The sequence below is a fragment of the Brachyhypopomus gauderio genome, chromosome 1, assembly GCF_052324685.1.
Source record: "Brachyhypopomus gauderio isolate BG-103 chromosome 1, BGAUD_0.2, whole genome shotgun sequence".
Lineage (NCBI taxonomy): Eukaryota > Metazoa > Chordata > Actinopteri > Gymnotiformes > Hypopomidae > Brachyhypopomus > Brachyhypopomus gauderio.
Genome location: NC_135211.1, coordinates 49,507,066 through 49,533,568, shown reverse-complemented (window position 1 = coordinate 49,533,568; position 26,503 = coordinate 49,507,066). Strand labels below are relative to the sequence as shown.

General features: G+C 43.7%; 1 protein-coding gene and 2 long non-coding RNA genes across 3 annotated transcripts; 1 reads left to right on the top strand and 2 right to left on the bottom strand.

The window, feature by feature from the left end:
- Positions 1-2,554, bottom strand: LOC143524606 (uncharacterized). The gene is made up of 3 exons (XR_013133492.1): positions 2,534-2,554; positions 286-372; positions 1-157 (listed from the first exon to the last, which is right to left on the bottom strand). It is a non-coding gene; the product is annotated as an uncharacterized LOC143524606 (long non-coding RNA).
- On the top strand, positions 836-26,503 carry LOC143524198 (CD209 antigen-like protein 2). The gene is made up of 6 exons (XM_077018261.1): positions 836-973; positions 1,996-2,171; positions 24,247-24,498; positions 25,893-26,035; positions 26,168-26,280; positions 26,358-26,503. Exons 2-6 carry the CDS (start codon positions 2,003-2,005, stop codon positions 26,497-26,499), a joined length of 819 nt encoding a protein of 272 aa, XP_076874376.1. The 5' UTR covers positions 836-973; positions 1,996-2,002; the 3' UTR covers positions 26,500-26,503.
- LOC143524595 (uncharacterized) lies at positions 9,958-10,881 on the bottom strand. Its single transcript, XR_013133491.1, has 3 exons — positions 10,595-10,881; positions 10,195-10,370; positions 9,958-10,088 (listed from the first exon to the last, which is right to left on the bottom strand). It is a non-coding gene; the product is annotated as an uncharacterized LOC143524595 (long non-coding RNA).

The window sequence follows — 26,503 nt, the reverse complement described above, 5'->3', positions numbered from 1 at the left end:
TTTGCGCTAAGGTGTTTGTGACGAGGGTTTTTAAACAGTCAGAGATGTTAGTTCACAGGTGTGCAGTGAGGTATGTTAGTTTTATGGTGTGAACACGGAGAACATGAGACTTACGAGGCATGCTGGTGCTAAAACAGACACTGACACGAACGCAGCACTAAACCAAATAATGAGAATATGGGGGAAGAATGGTGTAAACTCAATAGGATTGTATTTGTACTGAACACTAAGAACAACAAACAAAAGTAAAGAACAAACCATACAAAGTAAGGAACTAACACATACCAGGGTTAACACATGGAGTACAGGAGGTGGAGTGAGCAGAAGTGGGCGTCTCCCCTGAGGTGCCACGCCTACCGTGACACTAAGGAACTAAGGAGAAACACACATAAGAATGACAGGTGGGGGAGGAGCCAAGTATGATGGTGTTAACACACAATAATATATTCATATCACACTTCACATCACACTATCATATCACACTCACTTTATTCTGTGGTCTGCTGCACTGCACAGAATCAGTAGTTTCACTTATTTTAATTCAATATTTGAATAAATGTTTACACTGAAGACACTAAATGTCTTTATACTCCATATTTACCAGACCAGCTGAACAACAGTAATGTACATGGATCAACTACTGCTGTTCTAACAAACATATGCACTTCCATAAAGTCCCACAAACTTTGAGATAAAACTCTCTCACCAGATGGGAGACAAATACAGCTAGTTCTACCTACACAATTTTAATATAGTAAATGATTTTGAAAGAGCAGGGTTTTCTTATTAGTAGAATGTAAAGGTGATTGTAGGTGTGACATTGTGAAAGGCAGAGGCAGGATGCTGAAATGAGTCCTTGTTGACCGAGGTGGTGAGGACATCTCTGTCTGAGGGACACACCAGATGAAGGACTCACGTTGGGCTCAGGTTCTGCCAGTGGAGGGCACACAGGCTCTGGAGTGAAGTGCACCAGGTGAGTTAAAGAAGGCTGATTTAGATTTTATCATGTTAGGTTAATGAAACTGAGTCATTTACTCAATGTTTAAAGCCTGCGACAGAGAGAAACTACTCATGTATTACCAACCAACAGGCAGCCAACATTATGCTGAAGTTCACTTACTACTAAAATAACTCCACATTCAAACTTCAATCAGACCATCCATACTAATCCAGAAAAATGTGAGTTTGCAGCCATTAGCTGCTCCATACTCTTACTAGCCTACTTGCTGGGTCCTTAAGCCCTACTTTTTCAAACGACTGCTGTCACCATCACTAGTGTCCGCTGAGTCCTAAAGTCTACCCGATATAGACACAACCTAATTTTTATATAGTCCTAGCCACTACATATATATTGGGGATAAGACCTGACACACACTAAACAGAGAGGCACTTTAAAATAGAGAAAAGCAGAGGACAACAGAAGATTATTTGCCCTGTATTTGTTTACCATCTATGTTTCGTTAATGAAACAAGTCTCTAGTCTGCTCAAGCTCAAGTGTGACATGTCTGCTGTGATAGTAAGTGGACTGTGGACTTCACACCTCAACCACAGGTTGCACTTTTGCCCTCTTAGAAACCATGTTCATGACAGACATGTCACAAGCTGTTCTATATCTGTCACTACTTCATGTCCATAGTGGATGTCAACAGTATTTGTCAAAGAGATTGACTTTAATCAGACATGTTAAACATACTAATAATATATTAGATAAACTGAAAAAAAGTGTGAGATTTGGTCTTTTGAATCAAGCTGTTTCTTTTTATTGTTATTAGAGCTCTTTAGCTGTAGCATTTTTGTTCCAGCTGAAGTTTAAAACTTTGCGGAGTTAAACGAGAAATTTATTTATATTTATAAAGACTGCTGCTTGGTCACTTCCTGTCAGCATCACTTCAGTTAAACTCAGTCATCACATGAGTAAAGAGGAGCAGCAGTGCTGTAGTGTCTTCACACACAGACAGAAACAGTAGTTCAGTGTTTTAGTGAATCCTTCACAGGTCAGAGATGTCTAAGAGTGTTTATGATGTGAGCTACATGGAGGAGCTGTGGAGAGGAGATCAAGAGGACATGGTGGTGGTTATTTATGAGAGTACAGACGCTGTTGGAGACCATTACACACATGCAAAATTGGAGGATGCAGACTCAGACAGGAAACTACAATCTCAACCCACAGGTAATGTTATAAATTCTCTATTCAACCATATATGAATGTAGGTAGAGCTAAAGAGCTCTTATATCCATTAGATTACATTGACTATAAGACTTGGAACAGTGTGGTCCCAAAAACAGAAAACCTTTTGGCTGTACAACCATACAAAGTGAGGAGTCATTTCAACTGTAACGCCAATAGCGTGATGGAGCAAATAGGAGGCGGACACAAATGCTGAGAAGAGTGAGATATAATTTGGGCAAATCCAGAATCATCATCCTTTAAAAATTCCAGAGTCAAAATCCAAGTTGTCCAGAGGACGATTTACTCAAATGACATGGTTAGGCATGGTAACTACACTATCCATTGACATGGGAAATACTGACCTGAGCAGCTGTACATTAAACAACGACCAGCACTCAAACATAAGAAACACAGCGCTAAAATACAAGATACTAACAAGAAACTAAACAAGGAACACGTGACAACAATTACAAGGGGCGGGGTTACAAAATACCAGGCTCATGGAATACAACACAAAAGACTTGACAGACAGGAGGGAGGCAGGTCCAGATGTGACTGACAGACGGTGGGTGGGTGGGGGGAGGGGTGTTTGATGATGTGACATCAACAAGGTCTTCTTCAGTCAGAAAGGAAAAATTCAGTTGGAAAGTTTTATGCTCACAGAATGATCTTGCATTCCACAGCAACAATGTTTTGAAGAAAAAAAAAACTGAACCAAATTTGAGCAAATTGTGTTTTGTAGATTCAGCTACTGGAAAACTGGGGAACCCAACAGACTAAATGAACTTTGTGTCATTACAGGCCATGGCTCGGACAGTGTAAAAAAACTGGTCTGATTTTCACTGTAGTGACCAGTTTGGTTGGATCTGTGAAAAGAGTATTTTTTAGATGAATTAGAATTAATGTTTGGTGTTCATTCTGGCAGTGTTATTATTTTGGAAGAATAAATGCATATGGATTCCCATCTGTCCTTTAATGAAAATGACTCATAATTATTTTGTATTTTAGTCAACCCTCTGAAGTGAAATTTCTGTGTGAGGACTTAAACCATTAGTGCAAATACGTGCAGGCAAAACATCAAGTTGTAATGTGCTTCATTTCTCTCTTGTTTGTTCTGATGTGGATATCCGTGTTGGCTTGTCGACCCTGGATCGTGACCCCGACTCTGATTATGGATCTGCCCTTAATTAACCTCCCTCTACTCAGCACACGGGTCCGCCTCATCGCTCACTGACACGCCAGACATTACAGGGAGTGATACTAGTCCACAGGTGTGCACAGAGAGGTGTATGGCCAGTGATTAGTACACAGGTGTATAGCAGATGTATAAAAATACATGGTTTCTCTTTAAATCCCTTCCCTTTTTTTTAAAGTATAGACATGTGCACAGTGAGGAGTGTAGCCAGTGATTAGTACACAAGTGTACTGAAGCTGCTGCAATAGGCTGTATAATCATTGGGAGAGCATTAGAATCATTGACCTGCTGCTCTCATAATGTATAAGAGTTCTGGTTCCAAATGATGGCTCATGTCTGCCCTCTGCTGGTCATTAATAAAACGTGTTGTCTCTGGTCTCAGCCAAATAAAACTTATCCAAATAAAACAGATAAGGCTCCCTCAACAGACAAGGAAAATAAAGATTCAAAAGGAGACACAAATACAACTAGTTCTACCTATACATATTTAATATGACACATGATTTTGAAAGAGCATAGTCTTTTTTATTAGGAGAATTAAAGGTGATTGTAGGTGTGAGGTTATGAGAGGTGGAGGCAGGATGTGGAGGTGAGTCTTTGTTGACCCAAGTGGTGAGGGCACCTCTGCCTGGGGGGCACGCCAGATGGAGCGCCCGCCTTGGGCTCAGGCTCTGTTCATGCATCTGCTCTCCCAGTGGAGGGCACATGGGCTCTGGAGTTAAGTACACAAGGTGAGGTGTTCCTCCAAGGCTTGGGCGCTGGAGACACCACCATACAGGACGTCCCTGCTCTGACCCTGTATTCAGTCAATCTGCACCTTGAGCCCTTCGCGCTTCAAGTACGGCTCGGCTTGACCCGCCATCCCTCAAGATTCATAGAAGAAACGCCACAAGATGCTTCTCTGTCCTGGCTCCCAGATGGTGGAACGAACTTCCACTGGCTATCCGAACAGCGAACTCTCTCGCGGTTTTCAAACGCAGACTGAAGACCCATCTCTTTGTAAAGCACTTATAAGCACTAATCTACTGAAGCATTGGTATAAATCGTAATTGCACTTTATCTCTGGGAACACTTGCTAATTATTGCACCCATACTGCATGTAGTCTTGTAGGTATTTCAGTCTTGCTAGGTATTGCTCTGTGTCTAATCTTATATTTTGTTGCACTGGCAACTAGGGGTGTGACGAGATCTCCGTGTCTCGTGATCTCGCGAGACTCCACTCCGCGAGATTTCTCGTCATGTTAAAAATCTGTCTCGCGAGATTTGATGACGTCACAATGACGTGGGAAAATACAGGTATTACTATTGAAGATGCCCCGCCACTTTCAAACCCGGCGGAAATGATAAATGGCAAGAGAGTGACTGATAAGACACTACATATGCAAACATTGTATGAAAATAATGCCGTACACCGCGACTAATACGAGCAGGATGCAGAGACATTTACAGCTGCACCACAGCTCAGTACTCAAATCAACACATCTCACTTGAACAGAGGTAGCAGGGACAGAACGGCGCTTTGGCAAGTTGAGACAGTAAAGGATATCGGGAGCAGTGTGGGGATGCTAATATTCTTAAAAATGAACATGGCAGTGTAGTTGCAGCAAATTCAGTGACATACTTGGTCAGGCTCAGTTTGCACTATTTGCACTCTGTATTGACAGAGAAGAACTTTTTGTTTTGTACATAATACAGTGAGTCCCCGCTTAACGATGGGTCTGGATAACAACGGACCAGAGTTACCACCGACTTTTAATTTAATTTTGTGCGGTGCGCGGAGGAACTTTAGTGTGTTGTGTAGTGTAGTGGAGTGTTGTGTACGATAAGCCCATCTCGGTAACACGATCGCTCTTTCTCACGCTGTACGCATGAGAACATTGTTAGTTTTTTCTATACTGTATTTACGATCAAAGCGTATCTAAATATAGGGTCACGCTTAACGACGAAAACTGCTCGAGTAGTTTGGACTTAAACCTGTTTATACTAGATAGAGATGCATATTCCCTCATTCTGATACCCAGGTCTCTAGGCGTATCTCGGCATGCTTGGCAGATATTGCTTCATGGATGACTACTCACCACTTGAACCTCAACCCTAGCAAAACTGAGCTCTTGTACATTCCAAGAACCCCAAACCCACACAACGACCTTACAGTTTCCTTTGAGAACATCTTGTTAACACCATCGGAAACTGCTCGAAGCCTGGGTGTAACGTTGGACAACGAGTTGTCCTTCTCAACATGTTTCCAAAGGTGACCAGATCCTGCAGATTTCTCCTCTGCAACATACGGAGAATACAACCCTTCCTTTCACAGGAAGCTACTCAAGTGCTTGTGCAGTCTCTAGTAATCTCTAAGCTGGACTACTGCAATTCTCTACTTGCAGGTCTTCCTCTACGGGTCATCAGACCTCTACAACTAATTCAGAATGCTGCAGCACGACTGGTCTTCAATCTACCCAAGTTCTCACACATGACTCCTCTACTACGTTCTCTTCACTGGCTTCCAGTAGCGGCACGCATCAGATATAAAACCTTTATGCTTGCTTACAAAGCCAAAAATGGACTAGCCCCTCCCTACATGATGTCCATGGTAAAAAGCTGATCTGTACAGCGAACACTTAGAACCTCAAGCTTGGCTCGACTTGAAACTCCATGCTTAAAGTCTCATGGAAGACAAAGCTCCAGACTATTCTCCGTCCTGGCTCCAAGATGGTGGAACGATCTTCCATTAGCTGCTAGGACTGCAGAGTCTATTGCTATCTTCAAGCGTAGACTGAAGACTCACCTGTTTGTTGAGTTCTTACCAGAGCACTAATTCAGCAGATACCACTTGCCGTTGTTCTTAAATTGTATGTCTGTTTATGGTTATTTGTGCTTCTTGGCAAATGTCTAACTTGCAAAACAGTAGGTAATGATACTTACTCCTGTAGTTTAGTAGTAGTCTGACTCAGTGGTGTCTTGAATTCTGGCCTATCTGTACTATTTCCTAGGATGTATTCTGTGATCAGAAGCAAAGCACTTTGTAAGTCGCTCTGGATAAGAGCATCTGCTAAATGCCGTAAATGTAAATGTAAATGTATGTAGCGCCCCTTTGCCTACATTACATGGCAAGATCTCTAAAACAGGTAACTCAACTAAATAATTATGGGGCGCCTTGAGTTCTTATCAGCTGTGGTGATAAAACAGCACGTAGTTTTAATCGGATTGATTATGAGTGCTATTACCTTGTAAATGTCTTGTAATACTCTCAATATTTTAAATAAGTAATAGGATAACAATGAAATAATGAGTTGTAAATAAAATGTCTTTACTTTTTATCTAAAAATATATTTCAATGAAATTACAATGGATTTTAAATAAAACAAAATGAAACGTTCAACAACACTTCAGCTCTATACCAGTAAGCATCCTAAGCTATGCCAGCTTTGAATATAAACTAAAATTTCCACCAAAAGTACCCTGTTGCAGGCCTGGTCGCCGCTTGGGTGCGTTGAGGCCTGGAAATTTAACACTGGCCGCTTCACTCAAAGAGTAAAATAAAAATGTAGCAGACTCTGTACCTGTCCCGTTGCGAATAGGAGAGGAGAGTAGAAGCAAGTGTTCACGTGCTCACGTGATCACGCAGCTGAAGCGTGGACCTGTCGTGGCGCGTTCCTCGTGGACGTCGCCTGAGTTGACTCCCTCAGCACCGAATCTCTCGGTCCCAAACGAAACCATCAGCTCCTCCGGTGTTACGGTTGTTCAGTTTCCAAAGCACAGCCACGGGTAGCTCACTAGCCTACACTGTAACAAATTGTCCTGTAAAATAACAGTAAAGACTTGGCAGCTGGGTTGCCATTATGTTACTGTAAAATTAACATTTTCTTACTGTCGTTAAAATTTACAGTTTTGTACTGTTAATGAGAAATACAGTTAAGGACTGTTCTTTTAATTACTTTCCTGTAAAAAAACGGTAAACAACTGCAGTTGATTTCCCATTATGTTGCTGTAAATTTAACATATTTTTACTGTTACTAAAATTTACAGTTTTGTACTGTTATTGAAAAATACAGCATTCAGTTTTTATTTATTTTTTAAATACTACTTTTGCAATACTTTACACTCAACTAATTTATTAAAAATACATTATCAGTCTTCACAAAATCTACAAACTGTGACGATGGGGTCGTGGCGAAGGATGAGACACTGAATCCTCCTTTAGACTGACGTCACTTTTATTGTAAATAGTAATTGCGCAATAGCGCACACGGAACACGTATACACACACTGAGACGTGTAGAATTTAGACAACGACGAGCACAGGACACTGCTCGAGCGCACATTAAATAGACAGACCACATTAGCCCCATGTGATTACGAGACGATTCACAGGTGAGACACATTATTCACACAACAAAGCTATCACCACGGAGTTCCGAAAACGCAGACAGAGCACGTGGACAACGTTTACACACGCCCAAAAGGGAGGGGCCGGGGTCCTCAACGTGACAGACGCCCCCTCCAAGGGCACTACCCGTCCCGGGGTGCCAACAGGACCGAGTGCCCCGAACCCACGACGATGGGCGGATGCGACGCGCTCAGTCCTGCGTCTGGGAGGTGACTGCCCTCGGGGAAGCGTCCGCCACGGACCACCTAGAACACCCTCCCTGGGAACATAGGGGAAAAGACGTTAGACACATTACACGGGACATTCACAAACACGCACACAGGCACATTGACACATAGAGGAACGAATGGGAAAAATGGGTTAGGAATACAGACGGGAAGACTGACGAACACAGGCACACACACACATGAAACAGGCGCCAGGCTGCGCGCCAGAAGGATAGCGATGAGGGGAGTGAGATCGGGAGCCACTGGTGCTGCAGGCGCTGCGGTGGGCGGTGCTCCTCCTGCCCTTGCTGCAAACCCTCCACCGGGCGCAGCGCGGTTGGCCGACGTGGCAGGTGCAGCGCGGTTGGTCCCAACCCTCGGTGGGCCGTACGGGAAACCCTCCTCGCCCGAGGATCTCCCTCCGGACCTGGCAGTGGGAGTGGCCTCCTCCGCTTCCATCTCCTCGTCACTGCCACGGCTCCAGCTCATGGGCTGTCCCGAGCTGCCACCCCGGGAACAGTCCATGTCGCTGGCTGGGGAGAGCTCGGGGGATGAACCCGCCTCTGGACTCCTCCTCCTCTTCGCCGTCCCGGCGGACAGTTCCGAGGGGGAAGGGCTCTCCTCCTCCTCCGTGTAGGAGCCCTCGGACGGAGGGTACTCCCCATTCTCCTCCCCCTCCCCACCGTCTTCCTCGGGGCATACGGAGCAGTCCGACGGGGAGGGGTACTCCTCCTCGTCACACTCTTGCTCCTCGCCCTCCTCCTCGCCCTCCTCGACGGGGGGAGAGGGAACTACGGGCGGAGGGAGGTAGTCCTCTTCCTCTGACTCCTCCTCCTCCTCTTCACCGTAGTCGACGGTGGAGACATCGTCTAGCGACGGAGGGTAGGCTTCCTCCCCCTCCCCACCGTAGTCGACGGTGGAAGCTTCGCCTAGAGACGGAGGATAGTCCTCTTCCTCCTCCCCCTCGCTTGGCGAATCCTCCTCCCCAAACTCGCTCTCTGGAGTGCTCTCCGTCGAGCAAAGCACGAACGCACCCATCCTCAGAGGCGAGGGTTCGCGGGAAGGAGAGGGGTGTCGCTCTCGCCATATCCGCCGTGCCTGCACGAGGAAGTTGTCCGCTATCTCGGGGACGGAGGATTCCCGAGCCATGCGCAGCATATAGGCGCACAGCGGGTCCTGCTCCATGAGCTCGGGGTTGGCGGTGGCTTGGCAGCGCTGGCCAGGAGAAGAGGCGCGATGGCGCCGCTTGCTGGCTCGATTGCCCCTCTTCGGTCGGGTGGCATAGCCCGGCATGGTGTCTCACACGGCTCGTCGTTATGTGACGATGGGGTCGTGGCGAAGGATGAGACACTGAATCCTCCTTTAGACTGACGTCACTTTTATTGTAAATAGTAATTGCGCAATAGCGCACACGGAACACGTATACACACACTGAGACGTGTAGACTTTAGACAACGACGAGCACAGGACACTGCGCGAGCGCACATTAAATAGACAGACCACATTAGCCCCATGTGATTACGAGACGATTCACAGGTGAGACACATTATTCACACAACAAAGCTATCACCACGGAGTTCCGAAAACGCAGACAGAGCACGTGGACAACGTTTACACACGCCCAAAAGGGAGGGGCCGGGGTCCTCAACGTGACACAAACTATAACAGAATGTGCTTTGTGAATTTAGAACAGCAGCATGTAATTGCAATGTGAAAAAAACACAGCTTCTTAATGCACTTTGCCTTTTATTTTAACATAAATTTAAATTCTCTACATTCAAATAGTGCCTTCTTTGTATAAAAAAACAAACAAACAAAAAAAAACAACACAATCCTTTGACTGAAAATAGTGCAATAAAAGAACAAGGCATTCAGACTTGGGAATATTGACATGAAACTAGTCACAACATAACGATAATGAAACAAGAGGAACAAACCAGACAAAGACAAACAGACGTGAATAACAGCAATGAAGTCCCAGTGAAAGTCCATCAGTCTTCTCAGCAGAGTGGATACATGTGGGTTGACTGTTGTTATCTTTTTGCTGGTGGCTTTGCCAGTTTTTTTTTTACAAGACTTTGCCCCGTCCAGCCTTGGTGCCTCACTCAGGGTTTATACCAGTGAAGCGCCTTCAGACACTACATTAACAACACAACAAAAAGCAGAAAATGTTTTGGTCACAATAGTATACCATTAAAGAGATAAGAAACACATGTTTTAGTGAAAATACCTAACCTTTGGATGAATTCAAGAGTGCATGAGGCCTCTTCTTGGTATTCGAGATTGAAGATGTAGAAGGTAGAAAATACGGCAGCAAAGCCCTGTCAAGAAGGTGGGTTGGATTCCTTCACATATTACATGGCCCTCAAGGCTGACCATCCAGCGCTGAATACAGCGTCCTGCTGTTCCACCTGAATCATGACAAAAAATACTGAGTTACAGTAAAGGAAATCATCTTCAGCACTCAATTTCTGAACTACAATTTTAAATCTGGAATACCACCCAATAATCAACCCAATTGTCACGTTGAGGTCCCAGACCCCTCCCTTTGGGCATGTGTTTACGTCGTCTGCGTCTGCTCGTCTGCGTCTGTGGATCTCCGTGGGTGCGTCTGCGTATCTCCGTTTCGTCTCACCTGTGGCTCGTCTCATCATCACGTGACGTTGGAAGCAACGGAAAGGGTTCCTGTCTTGTCTGTCGCCTCACCCCAGCGTCACACCAATAAGCAGGAAAAGAAGTCTAATGTTATGTTGTGCAGTGTATTTACATCAATAAGCATCATTACGCTTCACAAATTCACTAATAAAATATGTGCCCACACATGTAGGAATCATCTGTGAAAATTTAGCTAGCTACTGAATCATTCTTCAACACACACATATTCAGTAGGCTGATAAAAACAAACTGAAAACTTTGCTAATATACTTTGCACCAATTTCCGAATATAATAAAACTGCTACTCACCAAATAACTTGCTAGTTGGGGATGGATGCAGAGACACAGATCCACGTTCCCATGTGTAGCTTGGTTTAAACAATGCAATTTCCCACAATGCAAAAAATACAACATCATATTGCAATTTAGATGGTTTGGTTGTATGAGTAGCGGTAAAATGCTGTATTTTAGAAAAACAGTATAGTCCTGTTGTTACGGTGGGTCGGCCCGGACGCCAACAGAGGGCGCATGCACACACACCTCCCTCCAAACACAAGCCTACTCTAGCGCTGCACACACCCACTCACTCCTGGTCACGCCCTCGCTCCCAATCGCCTGAGTACTGACACCTGTCATTAATCAGACTCGGGCTCTTTATATTCCTGCAGGTCGCGCCGTCCAGCGCTGCGCATACTTCCTGCACCCCTCGCCTCGCTTCGCGGGAAAAGACCGCTGCAACACTGTTCTTGCCCGACATCGCTACACAGCCTTTTCTTTGCTTTTTGTATTCCTTATTGCCTGTTGTTTTGTACTGACCAGTGGCCTGAGTATTTCTGTTTATAATGGAGAATAAAACGTTAGATGCTCAACCTCTGCCTCCTGCTGCCTCTAACCCCGTGTCACACCTGTTAAAAGAACATTAAATTACCAATTTTCTGTTTGTATTAACAGTAGAGTGCTGTTTTCAAAAATAACAGGTTAATACTGTTGGAATTCTGCTGTAAATTAACAGCAATTTTTTACAGTGTAGTACCAAACCCTCTGCACTGTCTCAGAACCTGGCGTGCTGTCCGAGTGTCATTTTCACGACGGTCTACGTCTTAACTTTTAAAACAAAAAGAAGAAAAATGTCCTAAAACATATTACTATAACCCCCTACTTGTTTGAGTGTTCTGGCAGAACTCTCGCAGCAGATTCTTCCCCATAGCCTAGGAAAGTTTGGGTTTAAGACAGTGGCGTGCACAGACATTTTGGGGGGGCAAGTGCTCGGGGGGAGGGGGGGCACTTTTTAGCGCACTTCATTATAAAAAAATATTACAAGCACATGTTGAATGAAATTTGACTTTTATTTGTAACATTCTCTAAACGTGAGTTTTCAATGGAAAAAAGTCACACCGCCAACTGATAAAATCCATATCCAATATTAACTATATACAGTCATTGTTAAGTCCTTCAGTTAACTTCTGTTTACCCTCCACTGTCTGCAGGCCTTGTTGCATATATTTTGCAATTAGTAAATCAATATAGGCCTACAATTAAGACAGTAAAAAGACCGTAAAGTAGGAGAAGGAGTTATAGGCTACTGAGTGTTTTCATTACATGAATGCAGATTGGCATTTTTCACAGGTAATGGGGAACTTCCCGTTTCTTCTTTCACAAACGAATGTGTTAATTTATGTTGCCTAACAAAACCTATACAACAGAAGACGTTCAGCTTAACACATAGATTTGCAAACTCTACCTTAATTATTTGTATGTGGTCGTCCTCACGTTATCTATCATTGATTTGGGCTAGAGTAAATAATCAGGTGACCAGTCGGCTAAAAATGCTTAGTAGTTTGGTGCTGTGAGACATTTTACTGCACAACAAAATGATTTCACGTTGGGCTTAGAGGGCAAACGGTAGATTTGAATTTGGTAGATGTGTATGTGACCTGGCTGGTGGGGACGGGAGAAGAAGTCTATCTGTGACCGTGTGTGCTGTGCTGAAGACGCTTCCTTCCACTCGCTGAACTGAACTGCTGCTGCAGCGCATCTGGTGTTAAAGGAAGAGAGAGGTCGGGTGTGTGCGAGGTGGTGGCTCATTTCAGGGCATTGTTTTTAATCGCTCAGGTTTTCTAAAGATCATTTTAAACCGACCTCAGTAACATGTTAATAATAATATATATTTTTTTAAACCGAAGTTTCAAAAGGGCACTTTCGTTGATAAAGGGCAGAGTTGGTGGTGCTTTAGCACCACCTGATGTCTATGTGTGCACGCCACTGGTTTAAGATATGCTAACGGGAGGAAACAAACGAGCTGGCTGCCTCCTTCATCTTTCTCCGACGAACTCTCCCCCTCTCCCCCGATTGCGCACAGTTCAGGGGTCAGTGTCCTTGCCCAATCAAAAATAAGGAAGATGTTTCACAAATATAAATAAAATACAAAATATACAAACAAAGGCATTTGACCTAATAATAATAATACAAGAGCTTAGAAATTGCATTTTTAACGTTTTAAACATTTTACCCTTTTAAACCTTAATAAGATAAGATAAGATAACCTTTATTGATCCCACATGAATGGGAAATTCAGTTTCCCCAGGACCCCGGTGTAAAGCACCGAGAACCTGGAGTGGCCAAACTTCGGGCGCCACCGTACAGATTAGGGAGAAACATAGAGAGATAACATTAGGAGGAGACAAAAAAATATGACTGCGTCAATCAAGTTGGGCAATTTTCATGGGCGTTCAACTGACCCCACTCTTTTAATTTCCCGATACACCAGGGCAACGCCTAATCCAATCAGCAGAAACCCAGTGATCAAAGTTCCAAATAAGAACACGTCCTCAACATCTTCCAGGGAGAGAGGCGCAAGACACAAACTGCGCCACGTCCCCCCTGAGCCAAACACATATCCAGATGAGAACGGTCCGTCCAGACATGTGGGTTCTCCCACACCATGACTCCACGTGGAAAAAATTATGCCAATTGCGTTGAGAGACCACTTGATCAAATCCATTTTCTTTGCTAAAGTTTGAAGAACCACGTCAGGAAACTAAGACGAGACAAAGAAGCTAAGCTAGCTGAAACGAGGGAGTGCAGGAGCAGAGATAAAGTGCGACCGCCTCTCATGAAAGCCGGAAGAGAAAATGAACTGAAACCATCCCATGTATGGAAATGAACCCAAAATATAGCACAGGGCTACATGTAAATGTATTCAACGGTGGGATGAGAACCCTCACAGTGGGCCTCCTCAAAGTCCTTGTGGGAGTCCGTTGAGCGATCAGACTCCACGTCCGAACTTGAGCTGTAGAGGTCATCAGACTCCTCATCATAGCAATGACCCTCTTCATTGCTGTCTCTGTAGCAATACAAGGAGGGCAGGTAGGATCCAGCACAGCACCACCCTGGATCACCAGGCCCCACCCCGAATCACCAGGCCCCACCCCAGATCATCAGGCCCCACCCTAAATCAACAGGCCCCACCCTGAATCACCAGGCCCCACCCTGAATCACCAGGCCCCACTCTGAATCACCATGCCCCACGCTGGATCACCAGGCCCCTCCTAAATCTTCCCAGGGGATCCCTGCTCCTTCAGTCAGGGACAAAGTGCACTCACTAGCTTAAAGGGTTCCACCACGCAGACTGGGTTGAGGTGGCTGTCATTTCCCTTTTCTCCTTCCTCTTGTGGTGTTCCTCAGTGGTTGACATTCATGTAAAGTTGTGAAGAGGCAGAGGCTGGATGCTCTTTGGTTTAATTTAAATATCCTGCATTTTTATGAGCATGGCTGTATGGCCTTATTTATACCATGTTACTTATGTATACGGTTTTGTTGTACTTTTAGGTTTATGACCTAAGAGCTACCTAAATGCTGACTAAGAGCCAACTAAAGGCTGCCTAAAAGCTGTGGGAATAACCTGAAAATAAAGAAAATAAACAAATCCACAAAGAGTTATATCTGTCTGCCGTTTCGTCAATGCCCTTTCGGTGGGAAAACCGAACAACGACAGAAGGAAGTCTGCCCCAGTAACCACACCCCCGTTATTTATAATGCCAGAATAAATCTGCCCAGTGACTTACCCAGCTCCACCGCAATTTACAATTAGGGGGGAATTAGTGAGATTGCCCAAATATCCCACTCTGCCACACACTCATAGTGACCCAGCTGTTCGGTGAAGTTGAGCAACAACATATGAGCGAGTCCGTTCCGGACCGCTATACACTTGGTTGAGTAATCCAGACCTTCTTGGACTTGGACAGGTCTGCTCGCTGGCCAGTCTTTGTGTGCTACTGCAGAATATGCATTAATTTCTTCCAAAGACAGACCAAATCCCAACTCCACAAATGAACACGGGAAGCAAGAAAACTTTGCAACACGCATTATAGCAAATTACGTGAGTTTAAACGAACGTTAGGCTTTACTTAATATACTTCGTTCTTGGATTCCATGAGATTGACGTTTTCATGGAAATCCAAGCACATTTCTTGTAGACATATTTTGGCTTCTTTCCAACTCCTAATTATGACTTCCACTTCAACTAACTTTCTTACTACTGTGGCATGGTTGTAAGTGTACCTTGAGCGCAATACCATCACGCTCACTGTAGGTGAGGCTTTGCACCAAAGGGGGGCGATAAAAGGGAGCACACCGTGGTGTATTCACTTCCTGTCTGGGTACACGAAGGCCTTGCATGTTGTCTGGACTGTGAACATCATGCCTGGAAGAACTGAGACTGTATTGGTGGCCATCCAATAGAGAAGTGGAGAGTTATACATAGCGGATTCAACCGATTGCAAAGCGTTGACATCAACACTGACCTAACGGATGTGGATTTGAGCTTTGCCTGCGTATCTACTGGCTACGGAGCCAGTAAGCCTCTAAGGGCAGAGTGAACAATTTCATCTTGAACGGAGTGGAGCTGCAGTTGGGGTGCTTGCAGGCCACTGTTTTTCCCTACCCAATATTTTTTATTATTTGCTGCATTTTAAGAGATTGAGGTTCACGACAAGGTGCTAATGTATGCAGCGCTATGAGTATATCTGCTACCAAACCAGCTATTTTATAGTCTTTTGGGGGTTAAGCCTGTGCTAACTTGCGTAGCGCTACGAGTATATCTGCTGCCAAACCAGCTATCTTATAGTCTGTTGGGGGTTAAGCCTGTGCTACTTTGCGTAGCGCTACGAGTATATCTGCTGCCACACCGGCTACTGTATAGTCTTTTGGGGGTTAAGCTTGTAGCATAACAGTAACAGCTGTGATAGTCCTGCACAGATCTTTTATGTCCAGTATCTGGTTATTTTTATTTGTTTGTTTGTGGTCAAGGCATGGGCCACTCCAGCGTCCAGGTTGTGCCCTTTGTGCACAGCTCCTCCTGTTTCTCCTTACATAAAGGAGGAGGTAGGGGTCCTGCTGCTGGGTTGTTGACTTCCTATAGCCTCCTCCATGTCTCCTGGTGTACTGGCCTGTCTCCTGGTATCTGCTCCATGCTCTATTTATCTAAATAAATGAAATAAAAAATTTTAAGATGACTACAGGAAACATCCCACTCAGAGACTGTTTTTCTATCTGTCACAATCTCACAGTCTATTGTGGGCATCCGTAACACAATCTCTGTATGTTAAACACACATTGCATTTCAACTTCAGCTCAAACATACCACTCATCTTCTGTAGACAGACCAGCTTATATAAATACAACCCCAGTAAATGGCAAACCACTTTGTGATGAGGTCAGAGAACCTGTCTCATACCCATGACGGCAAAGACTCTGTGATTTGATTAATTAACGGTGTTGTATGCTTTGTGAATAGTGTTGAAGGAGAAATTTATGTGCACTTGGGAAATGTATACTTACCTGTGTTGGGAAATGCAAGGGAGTGCAGGCACCTCTCAGGGCTTCCTTTATGCAGGCCAGAAGAGCCCATGGTCATATAGCATGGGGGGGGGGGGGGGCAGCTAAAGCATCCTGGAAAAGAAAACACAAAGGTAAAAGATACAAAAGGGATATCCATGTAAATATTGTTTGAAGGTACCTATGTTGTGTATGTGTAACTATTTGTCATATGTATGTGTTTATGTTAGTTATTTTATTGCATATCCCTGTGAACGCACCCCAGTCAGTAATTGGTTTGGTCCAATTAGACAAAGGGCGGGGTTATGGGTTTATTGGGACAGAGTGCAGTGAGGAATGGAGGTCGGTTTAGTCTCTAGAGTAGGTAGGAGACTAGCAGGGTGAGTCGTCATTGGGACATTAAAATCCCATTTCTTTACTGGCGGAAATGAGTCGGTAACAGAGAGGTTGCTTTAACATGCGGTGGTGCAGTTGAACCTCTGTTGGTAACCCCAAAATTTTAACTTTTCTTTTTCCACGTGTGCTGTGTGAATAAACATACCCTTTGGGATTTAAAATGTATCCTTCGAGCCCTTCCTGATCTCTCTCCGACACGAACTCAGCACTCCAATTAGAAAACGCTACAACCAAAAGTGAGGTATTTGGACACAAGGGACCTGAGGGCGACTGGTGTACCCCCCACGCCCGTTAACACACTTAAAGAATGAGAGAAAGAGAGAGAGAAAATTACTGTAAATTCAAATTAAAAGCCATATTTTATCTTATTTAAAGTACACTAAATATTGTAAAGAGATTAGGCAACAGTTGTTTTTAAAGTGATAGACACCACAGAAAAAGTTCCACTGTGACTTCCGGCTGTTCGGTGGCATAAAGTTGAAACAGCCACAGAATTATTTTAGAGCTGAAGCTTGTTCTGTGCTCACATCTTAATCAAACCTGAAATTAATAACAGTATCATAGCTAGTGGTGTAGTCCTAAAAAAATAAGTGGTGGGTCGTTTTTGGTGTCGGCGGTGTAGCGATCGTAAGTTGTTGAGTGTGGCGGGGGGGGGATGATCGCCAGGAGTTGGCGAATTACTAACGTATCATCAGAGGTGGAAAGAGTACTGAAAAATTGTAATTGAGTAAAAGTATCATTACTTTGACTAAAATCTACTCAGAGTAAAAGTAAAATTACCCATCTCAAAATTTACTCGAGTAAAAGTACAAAATTACTTCATTTAAAATGTAATTTGAGTAAAAGTTACTTAGTTACTTTCAGTTATTTAATGCATGGATGAATCATGAACCAAATTCAGCACAAGTTGTTTTAATCAATTTCAAAGCGTATTTAAGTGCACATCCACACTTGCAAAAAGATCAGCTGGGCTCAGCTCACCTTCCTCACAGCACAAGGACAGTCACAACCTGTACCATAAAGTGCAAACTATTTTCAGTCCTATTGTCCAACGGACAACACTATGATAAGAATAAAGAAATTTAAATTACAAATTATTCAAAAAACAAAATAAACAAAATTAAGTGCCCACAAGATGCCACAAATCAAACTAAAATGCAACAGGATTCCACTACTCACAATAAAATGCCCACAGGATCCCACATCAAAAATAAAAAAATGCTCATAGGATCCCACAATTTAAAAGTAAGTGCTCACAGGATCCAATTATTCAAAATACAGTTCCCACCGGACCTCACTATTGACAATAAAATGCCCACAGGTTGCCACAACTCAAAATGATCACATCTAAATATTTTATTTTCTGTAATCCGGGTGAACGCTGGCGCGTTTGGCTGCCGCTGCCCGCCGGGGGGTTTTTAGTTTCTTCTATTTTATTCTGAGTTTTAGCATATCGTGATTATATTTATAATGACTCGTCTCTGGTTTGCCCTTTTATGGATACTCTTCGCAAGAATTTACCAACCTGTGCTGGGTATCATCCACTACTCTGCTGCTGAATTGGTTCGGCTGAGATTTCAGCAATCCGCTCCTCTGCTCTCACTACCGGCAACTCTGCTCTCCAATGCGGATTTACTCTATATTCCCCGTCGGAGATATATCCACCGAGGGTCCCGCCGATCTTCATATGAGGATATATCGGGTCCATTGGGTGTCATTGGGTCTACTACTAGACACTTCCATCGTGCCCGTCGAGGACCGAGTCGCGGAGCTGACCACAGCGCGCTAGCTCATCTAGCCCGGTCGGCTAGCACTGCTTCTTGGAAGAAGCATACAAGCTTCGGTCTATTCAACATCCGCTCACTAACAAACAAGGGACTTCTTATCCAGGATCTCCTAACTGATCGCAAGTATGACATCCTCTGTTTAACTGAGACGTGGCAATGGCAAAATGATTTTACCCAACTTAATGAATCGACCCCGGCAGGGTATGTTTACATTAGTAAACCTCGCGAGATTGGCAGAGGAGGTGGCCTTGCGATACTTCATCGCGAGGAACTTAAAGTGGTACAGGTATCTGCTCCCGCTTTTGACTCCTTTGAGGCATTGATTTGTCGACTTGCTGGCTCCTCACCAACTATTATCGCTAACATTTACCAGCCTCCAAAAGACTTTTTCCAGCATTTTGCTGCGCTGCTTACTCACCTGATCACACTCTCACCGGTTATTATAGTTATGGGCGATTTTAACATTCATATGGATGACACCACTAATCCCCTGACTAAAGACTTCATTTCATGTTTGGAGAGCTACACCAATATATTGATAGTTCTACTCACGCTAAAGGTCACATTTTGGACCTCGTCTGCTGCTCCTTTAAACTGTTCAGTGGAAGAGATGACTATATCGGACCACTCTCTTGTCTCTTTTAATGCCAACCTTCCTCTCTCTACTACTAAGCCTTCTCGTCTTATCTCTTACCGCAATATCAGGGATATAGACCCAGCTTTATTTTCTTCCTTTATTACTTCCAAATTGGACTTCCATCAGCATATGGACCTTGAGGATCTAGTGACATTATATAACACTGGTCTTCAGGCCAGTCTAGACTTTCATGCTCCGCTGAAATCGCGTATGGTTCGTTTCTCACGCTCGGCCCCATGGTTTACATCAGAACTTCGGCTCTTGAAAGCCAAAGGGCGACAATATGAGAGACTGTCACGTAAAACTGGACTGACCGTTCATAAGGATTTGTACATATGCTTCTTTATAAGGATTCTTTAATACAAATTAAATCGAAATATTACACTGCTTTAATTGTTTCTATGAACGGCAACACTAGATCACTTCATACATTTTATAATAAAACTGTTCGAGCCCCAGACTCTTTTCCATCATATCTGTGCACTACTACCTTCTGCAATTCTCTTATGTCTTTCTTCATTGAGAAAATTGAGAATATTTATAAATCTCTTGATATTCAGCTCACACCTACAACTGTCACTAATTCTTTTGATTCTTCTCTAGTCACACCGTTAGCTGATTTTCCTCTCTCCTCTGACTATTTTTCATCTTTCTCTCTTCCTTCTGCTTCAGAACTATCTGACCTTATCTCTATTGCTAAACCATCCACTAGCTCATTGGCTCCACTTCCCACAACAATTGGTTAAATCATGTTTACCCGCTGTACTCCGTTATTACTGCTATTATTCATTCTTCTCTTAGGACTGGGACTGTACCAATAGCCTTTAAAACGGCAGCTATTACTCCGATTTTAAAGAAACCTGGTGCTGATCCGTCTGATTTTAATAACCTACGACCTATTTCTAATCTCCCATTCATTTAAAAAATTTTAGAGAAAGTTGTTGCAGCTCAGCTTCACTCATATCTATCACACAATGTTTTATATGAAAAATTCCAATCCGGCTTGCGATCTTCCCATAGCACAGAAACAGCTCTGGTTAGAGTTACTAATGATCTCCTCTCTGCAGCCGATTCTGGTCTTCTCTCTATTCTTATTCTCTTGGATTTGAGTGCTGCTTTCGACACTGTTTGTCATTCCACTCTTCTTCACAGATTGTCCTCTATTGGGATAACCTACACTTCATTTTCCTGGTTTAAATCATATTTATCAGATCGTTCTCAGTTTATACAGCTTAAAACTTCCACTTCTCAATCCTCTCCTGTTACTGCTGGTGTGCATCAAGGCTCTGTCCTGGGCCCCCTTCTCTTTATGGTTTATCTTCTTCCCTTAGGTATAATTTTTCCCAAATACAATATAAATTTTCACTGTTACGCGGATGACACCCAGCTCTATCTTTCAAGTAAGCCTTCTTCTAAATTTCCCTTAGCCTTTCTTGCAGATTGTCTAGTTGAAATTAAAACCTGGTTTTCTCATAATTTTCTCAAACTAAATGGAAATAAAACAGAGATAGTTCTTGTTGGCACCAAGTCTAATCTCTCCAAAGCAAATAAATTTACTCTCACCATTGACAATTGTCCTGTTTCTCCTTCTGTTCAAGTAAAGAGCCTGTGTGTCATCCTGGATAATACCTTGTCATTTCAATCCCACATAAACAATATTACTCGTACTGCTTATTTCCACCTTAGAAATATTAATCGTCTTCGCCTTTCTCTCTCGTCACACACTACTGCCATTCTGGTCCACAATCTTGTTACTGCTCATTTGGACTACTGTAATTCTCTTCTTTACGGTCTTCCTCTGAAATCTCTGCACAAACTCCAATTGGTTCAGAACTCAGCCGCTCGTATTATTACTAGAACTCCTTTCTATCATCATATCACCCCTGTTCTACATCAGCTGCACTGGCTTCCGGTCACGCAACGAATTCAATATAAAATATTACTTCTCACTTTCAAGGCTATTCACAACCTCGCCCCTCCGTATATTTCTGACCTTATTAAGATCACCTCTCATTCACGATCACTGAGATCATCTGCCTCAACTCATCTGTCTGTTCCCACTATGCGCCTTGTCACCATGGGAGGTAGAGCCTTCAGTAGTTCTGCCCCAAGACTTTGGAATGCTCTTCCTTCTGATCTAAGGAATTTGGACTCTTTATCTCAGTTTAAGTCGAGACTCAAAACACATCTTTTCAGAACTGTTTATAATCTCTGATGCTAAATGCTCTTTAAATTATGTCTTATTTACTGATTTTATGCATTTGTAGTATATTGTTTGTTTATTTTATTATTGCTGTGTATTACCTCTTTTATGTAAGGTGACCTTGAGTGTTTAGAAAGGCGCCACAAAATAAAATGTATTATTATTATTATTATTAAAATAAAATATAAAATGACCACAGGATCCCACATCTCAAAATAAAACAAAATGTGCACAGGATTCCACTATTTAAAACGCTCACAGGATCCAACTATTCAAAATACAGTGCCCACAGGATTCCACTTTTCACAATAAAATGTCCACAGGATCCCACAGAACCTGACAATCTCATCCTTTTGGAAAAAAAAATGCACCAGATTACGACCTGATTATGAGTGTGACGCTGGGACAGAAGCAGCAGAAGGCAGAGGCTGAGGGTGACCTGTTTTATTCTCCATAGAAACTTAGGAACTCAGGCACCACGGCAGTAGAAACAGTAAAGCAAAAAGAAATATAGAAGACAAGCGATCAACGAAGACTAAGGCACACAGGTGAGTAATACTCTTCTCTCCCACGGAGCGAGACGGGGTAGCCAGGTGAATGTGCAGCACTGGACGGCGCGACCTGTGGGAATAAATACACCCCAGCTGATTAGAGACAGGTGCTAGTATTCTGGTGCGTGTGACCGAAGGTGTGTGTTTGGGCGCCCTCTGGCGGCCTCCGGGCCGGCTCTGGACACTCTTCTGTCCCCCGGCAGTCGAAGCTGGTATGTAACGGGGTTAACGCGTCGGGCAATGACGTAGGGCCCCGCGTAACGGTCTGTCAGCTTACCCCTCGGCCCGAGACGGCCATCGCTGGTTGACACCCATACCTTGTCCCCTGCGTGGTATTCCGGGGCTTTGCTTCTCCGCCGGTCTGCTTTAGCCTTGAAGGGTTGCACCGCCGCCTGCAGCTTACGGTGCGTATCAGCCCACACTCGCTCGCTTCTCCTGCACCAGTCCTCCACAATCGGTTGGTCAGATGTGGCAGCGTTCCAGGGATATAGAGCCGGCTGTCTCCCTAGAATGCACTCAAAGGGTGTTTGTCCGGTGCTGGACTGAACCAAGGAGTTCTGAGCGTATTCAGCCCACATGAGCAGCAAACTCCAGGTGTCGGGATACTCACTGCAATAGGCACGCAGGAACCGTCCCAGCTCTTGGTTCGCGCGCTCTACTTGCCCGTTAGCCTGTGGGTGGTAGCCGAATGTCAGACTGACCATGATGTTCAGCTTTGCGAGGAACTCTCTCCAGACCCGAGAGGTGAACTGTGGTCCTCGATCGGAAACGATGTCTTCGGGGATTCCGTCAAGCCAAAACACCTCGCGGAGCAGCACCTCCACTGTCTCCCACGCTGTTGGCAACCCTGGAAGTGCTATGAACCTCACCATCTTAGAGAACCTGTCTATGACGGTAAGGATGGTGTTGTTACCCTCCGACACAGGCAGGTCCGTGACGAAGTCCACAGCTATGTGCGTCCAGGGCTGCCTGGGGACGGGGAGCAGCAGTAGCTTGCCAGCCAGAGGAGTGCGCGGCACTTTGCTCCGGATGATGCTATGGGTTCTTTTTCCATCTCATGAAAGTTTGAATTGGTAATTCAGAACTAGGAAGTAGTTCTAAGTATTTTAATAACTGAGGGACCAGAGAGACCAGGACAACCAGGGAGCCTGTGGCTGCTTCTGTGGACCAGGACCCTCTGATGGGTGCTGTGGTTCCAGCATGTTGCCTGGGAATCCACTTTGTGTTTCTGCGTGTCACCGTCCCCGAAAATGGTGTAACCGAGTTAAATTGAAGACTGTTCGAATAAACAACAATAGAGTGTTAGATACAGTGCTATATTTAGAGAGAGGGATTGTTTTTTACTACTTTTTAAACAGCCTGAGACAGAGAATACAATGTTGTTGTCCAAATGTACATTAGAGCTGCAGTCTCAATGTTTCTGTATCGTGATTTCGGCTCGTCTCCTCCCTCTGTCTGCGTCTACACTCGTGTGTGTCTGTTTATGCATATGTGTGTATATATGTCAGTGTTATCTGTCCCACATGTCTCCTGTCCCATCAACAGAGGCTTTTGTATTCATGCGCAGGAGTGAGTTTTGAGTGTGTTTGTGGGATGAAGAGTCCAGGGACTCCTGCCTAGGGGGATTCCCCAATGCCTCCTTCCTACACTGAGTAGTGGGAGAGCTGTGAGGAGTTTGGTTATGACACTGGGGAGTCCTCTGGCTGCTCTGAGTCAGAGACAGAGATGGTGCAGTCAGTGTCTCCCCTTGTCCTCCCAGGGGGGACGTCTTAGGCTGGTTTGTTGGTGGGTCCTCCCTGGAGTTTTAGAATAGAATAGAATAAACTTTATTGATCCCAAAGTTCCTAACATGTCCCTCTGAGAAAAAGGCCAACTACATATTTACGTGTTTGCATATTTGTTAAATTTTTACATATTTACATGTTTACATTTGAAAGTATATATTTGGATAATTTGGCAACACAAAGTGACTGAGACTGACATATTAGCACAATCATTTGTTAGTGCAAACCAGTAGAGAGGTAGAGTCTAATCACCTACACTCACAAAAACACACAAACTCAACACACACACACCGCACATTTGTGTATGTTTATTTGAAAAGGAATATATTTTTTATGGTTATTACAAGGTCAGATAATTCTAAAAAATATCTTGATGGGAATATTCAGCTAATATGAACCTAAAGTTCATATGTGTTTCTCTGTGTGTATTACCCACCAGGAGGAGACACTGCAGGGAGCAGATGTTCCAGACTGACTGCAGTGTGTCTGGTGCTGCTGTGTGTTCTCCTGCTGACTGTCATCATAGTGATGTGGGTCAAGTTCACTGCAGAGAGAGACCAGTTACAGACCAGAAACTATAACCTGACTATAGAGAGAGACCAGTTACAAAGCAGATACAACAAGCTGATTACAGAGAGAGAAAGTGTACAAAGGGACAGGGACAGACTCCAGTTGAGGCTTTCTGAATTAGGTAAGAGATTAATTAACCTTTTACATCCATTAAGAAATGTATGCTGGAATTCACAGTGATGGCTTAGTTACCTTGAAAAAGTAATACGATTACTGATTATTCCTTTAAAAAGTAACTTATTTACGTTACATATTACTTGATTTTAAAAGTAACTACGAGTTTTTTACAAGTTACTTTAGTAGTCACATTCAGCAGCAAAATGAGTTTTTCCAATACCCACTTTATTGGAAGTGCATTTTAACAGTAACAATCTCCTGACATTTAAATAATGTATCTCCTGACATTACGTTTGTGTTGCTGCGCAGTACTATTTGTAAATATATTTGTAAACGTAATACAAGCGAACTATTCAGTCAGACACCTATTTGTTGTGAAACGAAATACCATTACAATTTCAAGCATTTTTAAGTAGGCTACATTAGCCAAAATTCCAGCACTTTTCAAACCTACAAAAAAATACAATGCAACATTAAAATTCGTCAGATAAATGTTCCTTCCCCTGTTTTTGAGGAGTGTTTCTTTACATTACCACATATCGTTACGGAGAACACTGCACAGAATGACGTGAACGCACTCGCGCTCTCACAGGTTCGCGCGCAGTATGCGGAGTCAAGCACTACGATCAGATGCAACAGTATTGCCAAGAAGAAAAAACATATATTTTTACTAAGGAAAATAAAAATAGTAACGCACAGTCACTTGGATAAGTAACTTTAATCTGATTACTAGACTGGAAATAGTAACTCGTTATACTACTCTTTACTGAAAAAAGTCATAAGATTACTTAGTTACTAAGTTACGTGTTACTGACATCACTGGGAAATTCATATGCACATAATTGCATTTATAGCAGGACTGCCATATCAAGGACGATAATGTCTGCAAGAGCTTGAACCTTGTACCACAAACTTGAATCATAACTTAGAATTATAATTTTATTAATAGATATCCAGCGCTGGGTAAGTGTGACTAAGGGCTGTAGAGAATGACAGTAGTACCTGACTGTGTTGCTGTAGATCAGGGGTGGCCAACCCGTCATAGACCAAGAGCCACTTTTCTTACTGTGTTACGGCAAAGAGCCACATCGTACATGGGCGAGTGTAATTTGTTGAGCGGGGGGGTGGCGAGTGTAAATTATTAGCTGTGAAGACAGTCAAATGCGTGTTTTCCACTACGCCGGTTTTAAAAGTATTAGCAGCTCGCTAGGCTTGTAAACTAATCGCGCACCACGAAAATGTAGCAGTGTGTCGCCCCGTTTGTGCAGGTGAGCCCGCGGACCGGCTGGGGAGCCGCATGAAACCAGGCAAAGAGCCGCATGCGGCTCGCGAGCCGCGGGTTGGCCACCCCTGCTGTAGATGCATCAGCTCTGGTTCATTTTGTGTTAATCTGAATAGACAAGGTCACTGAGCAGGGATGGATGTACTTCAACTCCAGTTTTTACTACATCTCTACTGAGAAGAAGACCTGGAGTGAGAGCAGACAGGACTGCAGAGAGAGAGGAGCAGACCTGGTGATCATAAACAGCAGAGAGGAACAGGTGAGAGAAAATTGGAGGGTTGATTTTTAACAAATACACGTTTTTGAATGTTGTGCCGTCTGATGTTGTGTAAGCAGGGCGTATCTGTGGTAGTTTCACATAAATGTACAACCAGTTGTTACACTTCTACAGTACCTTGTTTCCATGATGAGGGGAGATAGGAAAGCTTGGATTGGTCTGACTGACACAGACAAAGGGACGAACCAGGACTGGAAGTGGGTGGATGGCACAGCACTGGTGAACAAGTAAGATATCACTGATCTGAGCCCTGTTGAAAATTAATGTCTCTTACACTACAAAACAGTCTGATTTTTTCTTTCAGATACTGGAGAACTGAGGAACCCAATGGACCAAATGAACACTGTGTCATTACAGACCACGGCTCTGACAGTGTACAAAACTGGGCTGATCATCAATGTATTTGCTCCTTTTTTTGGATCTGTGAAAAGAGCATTTTTAGATGAACTT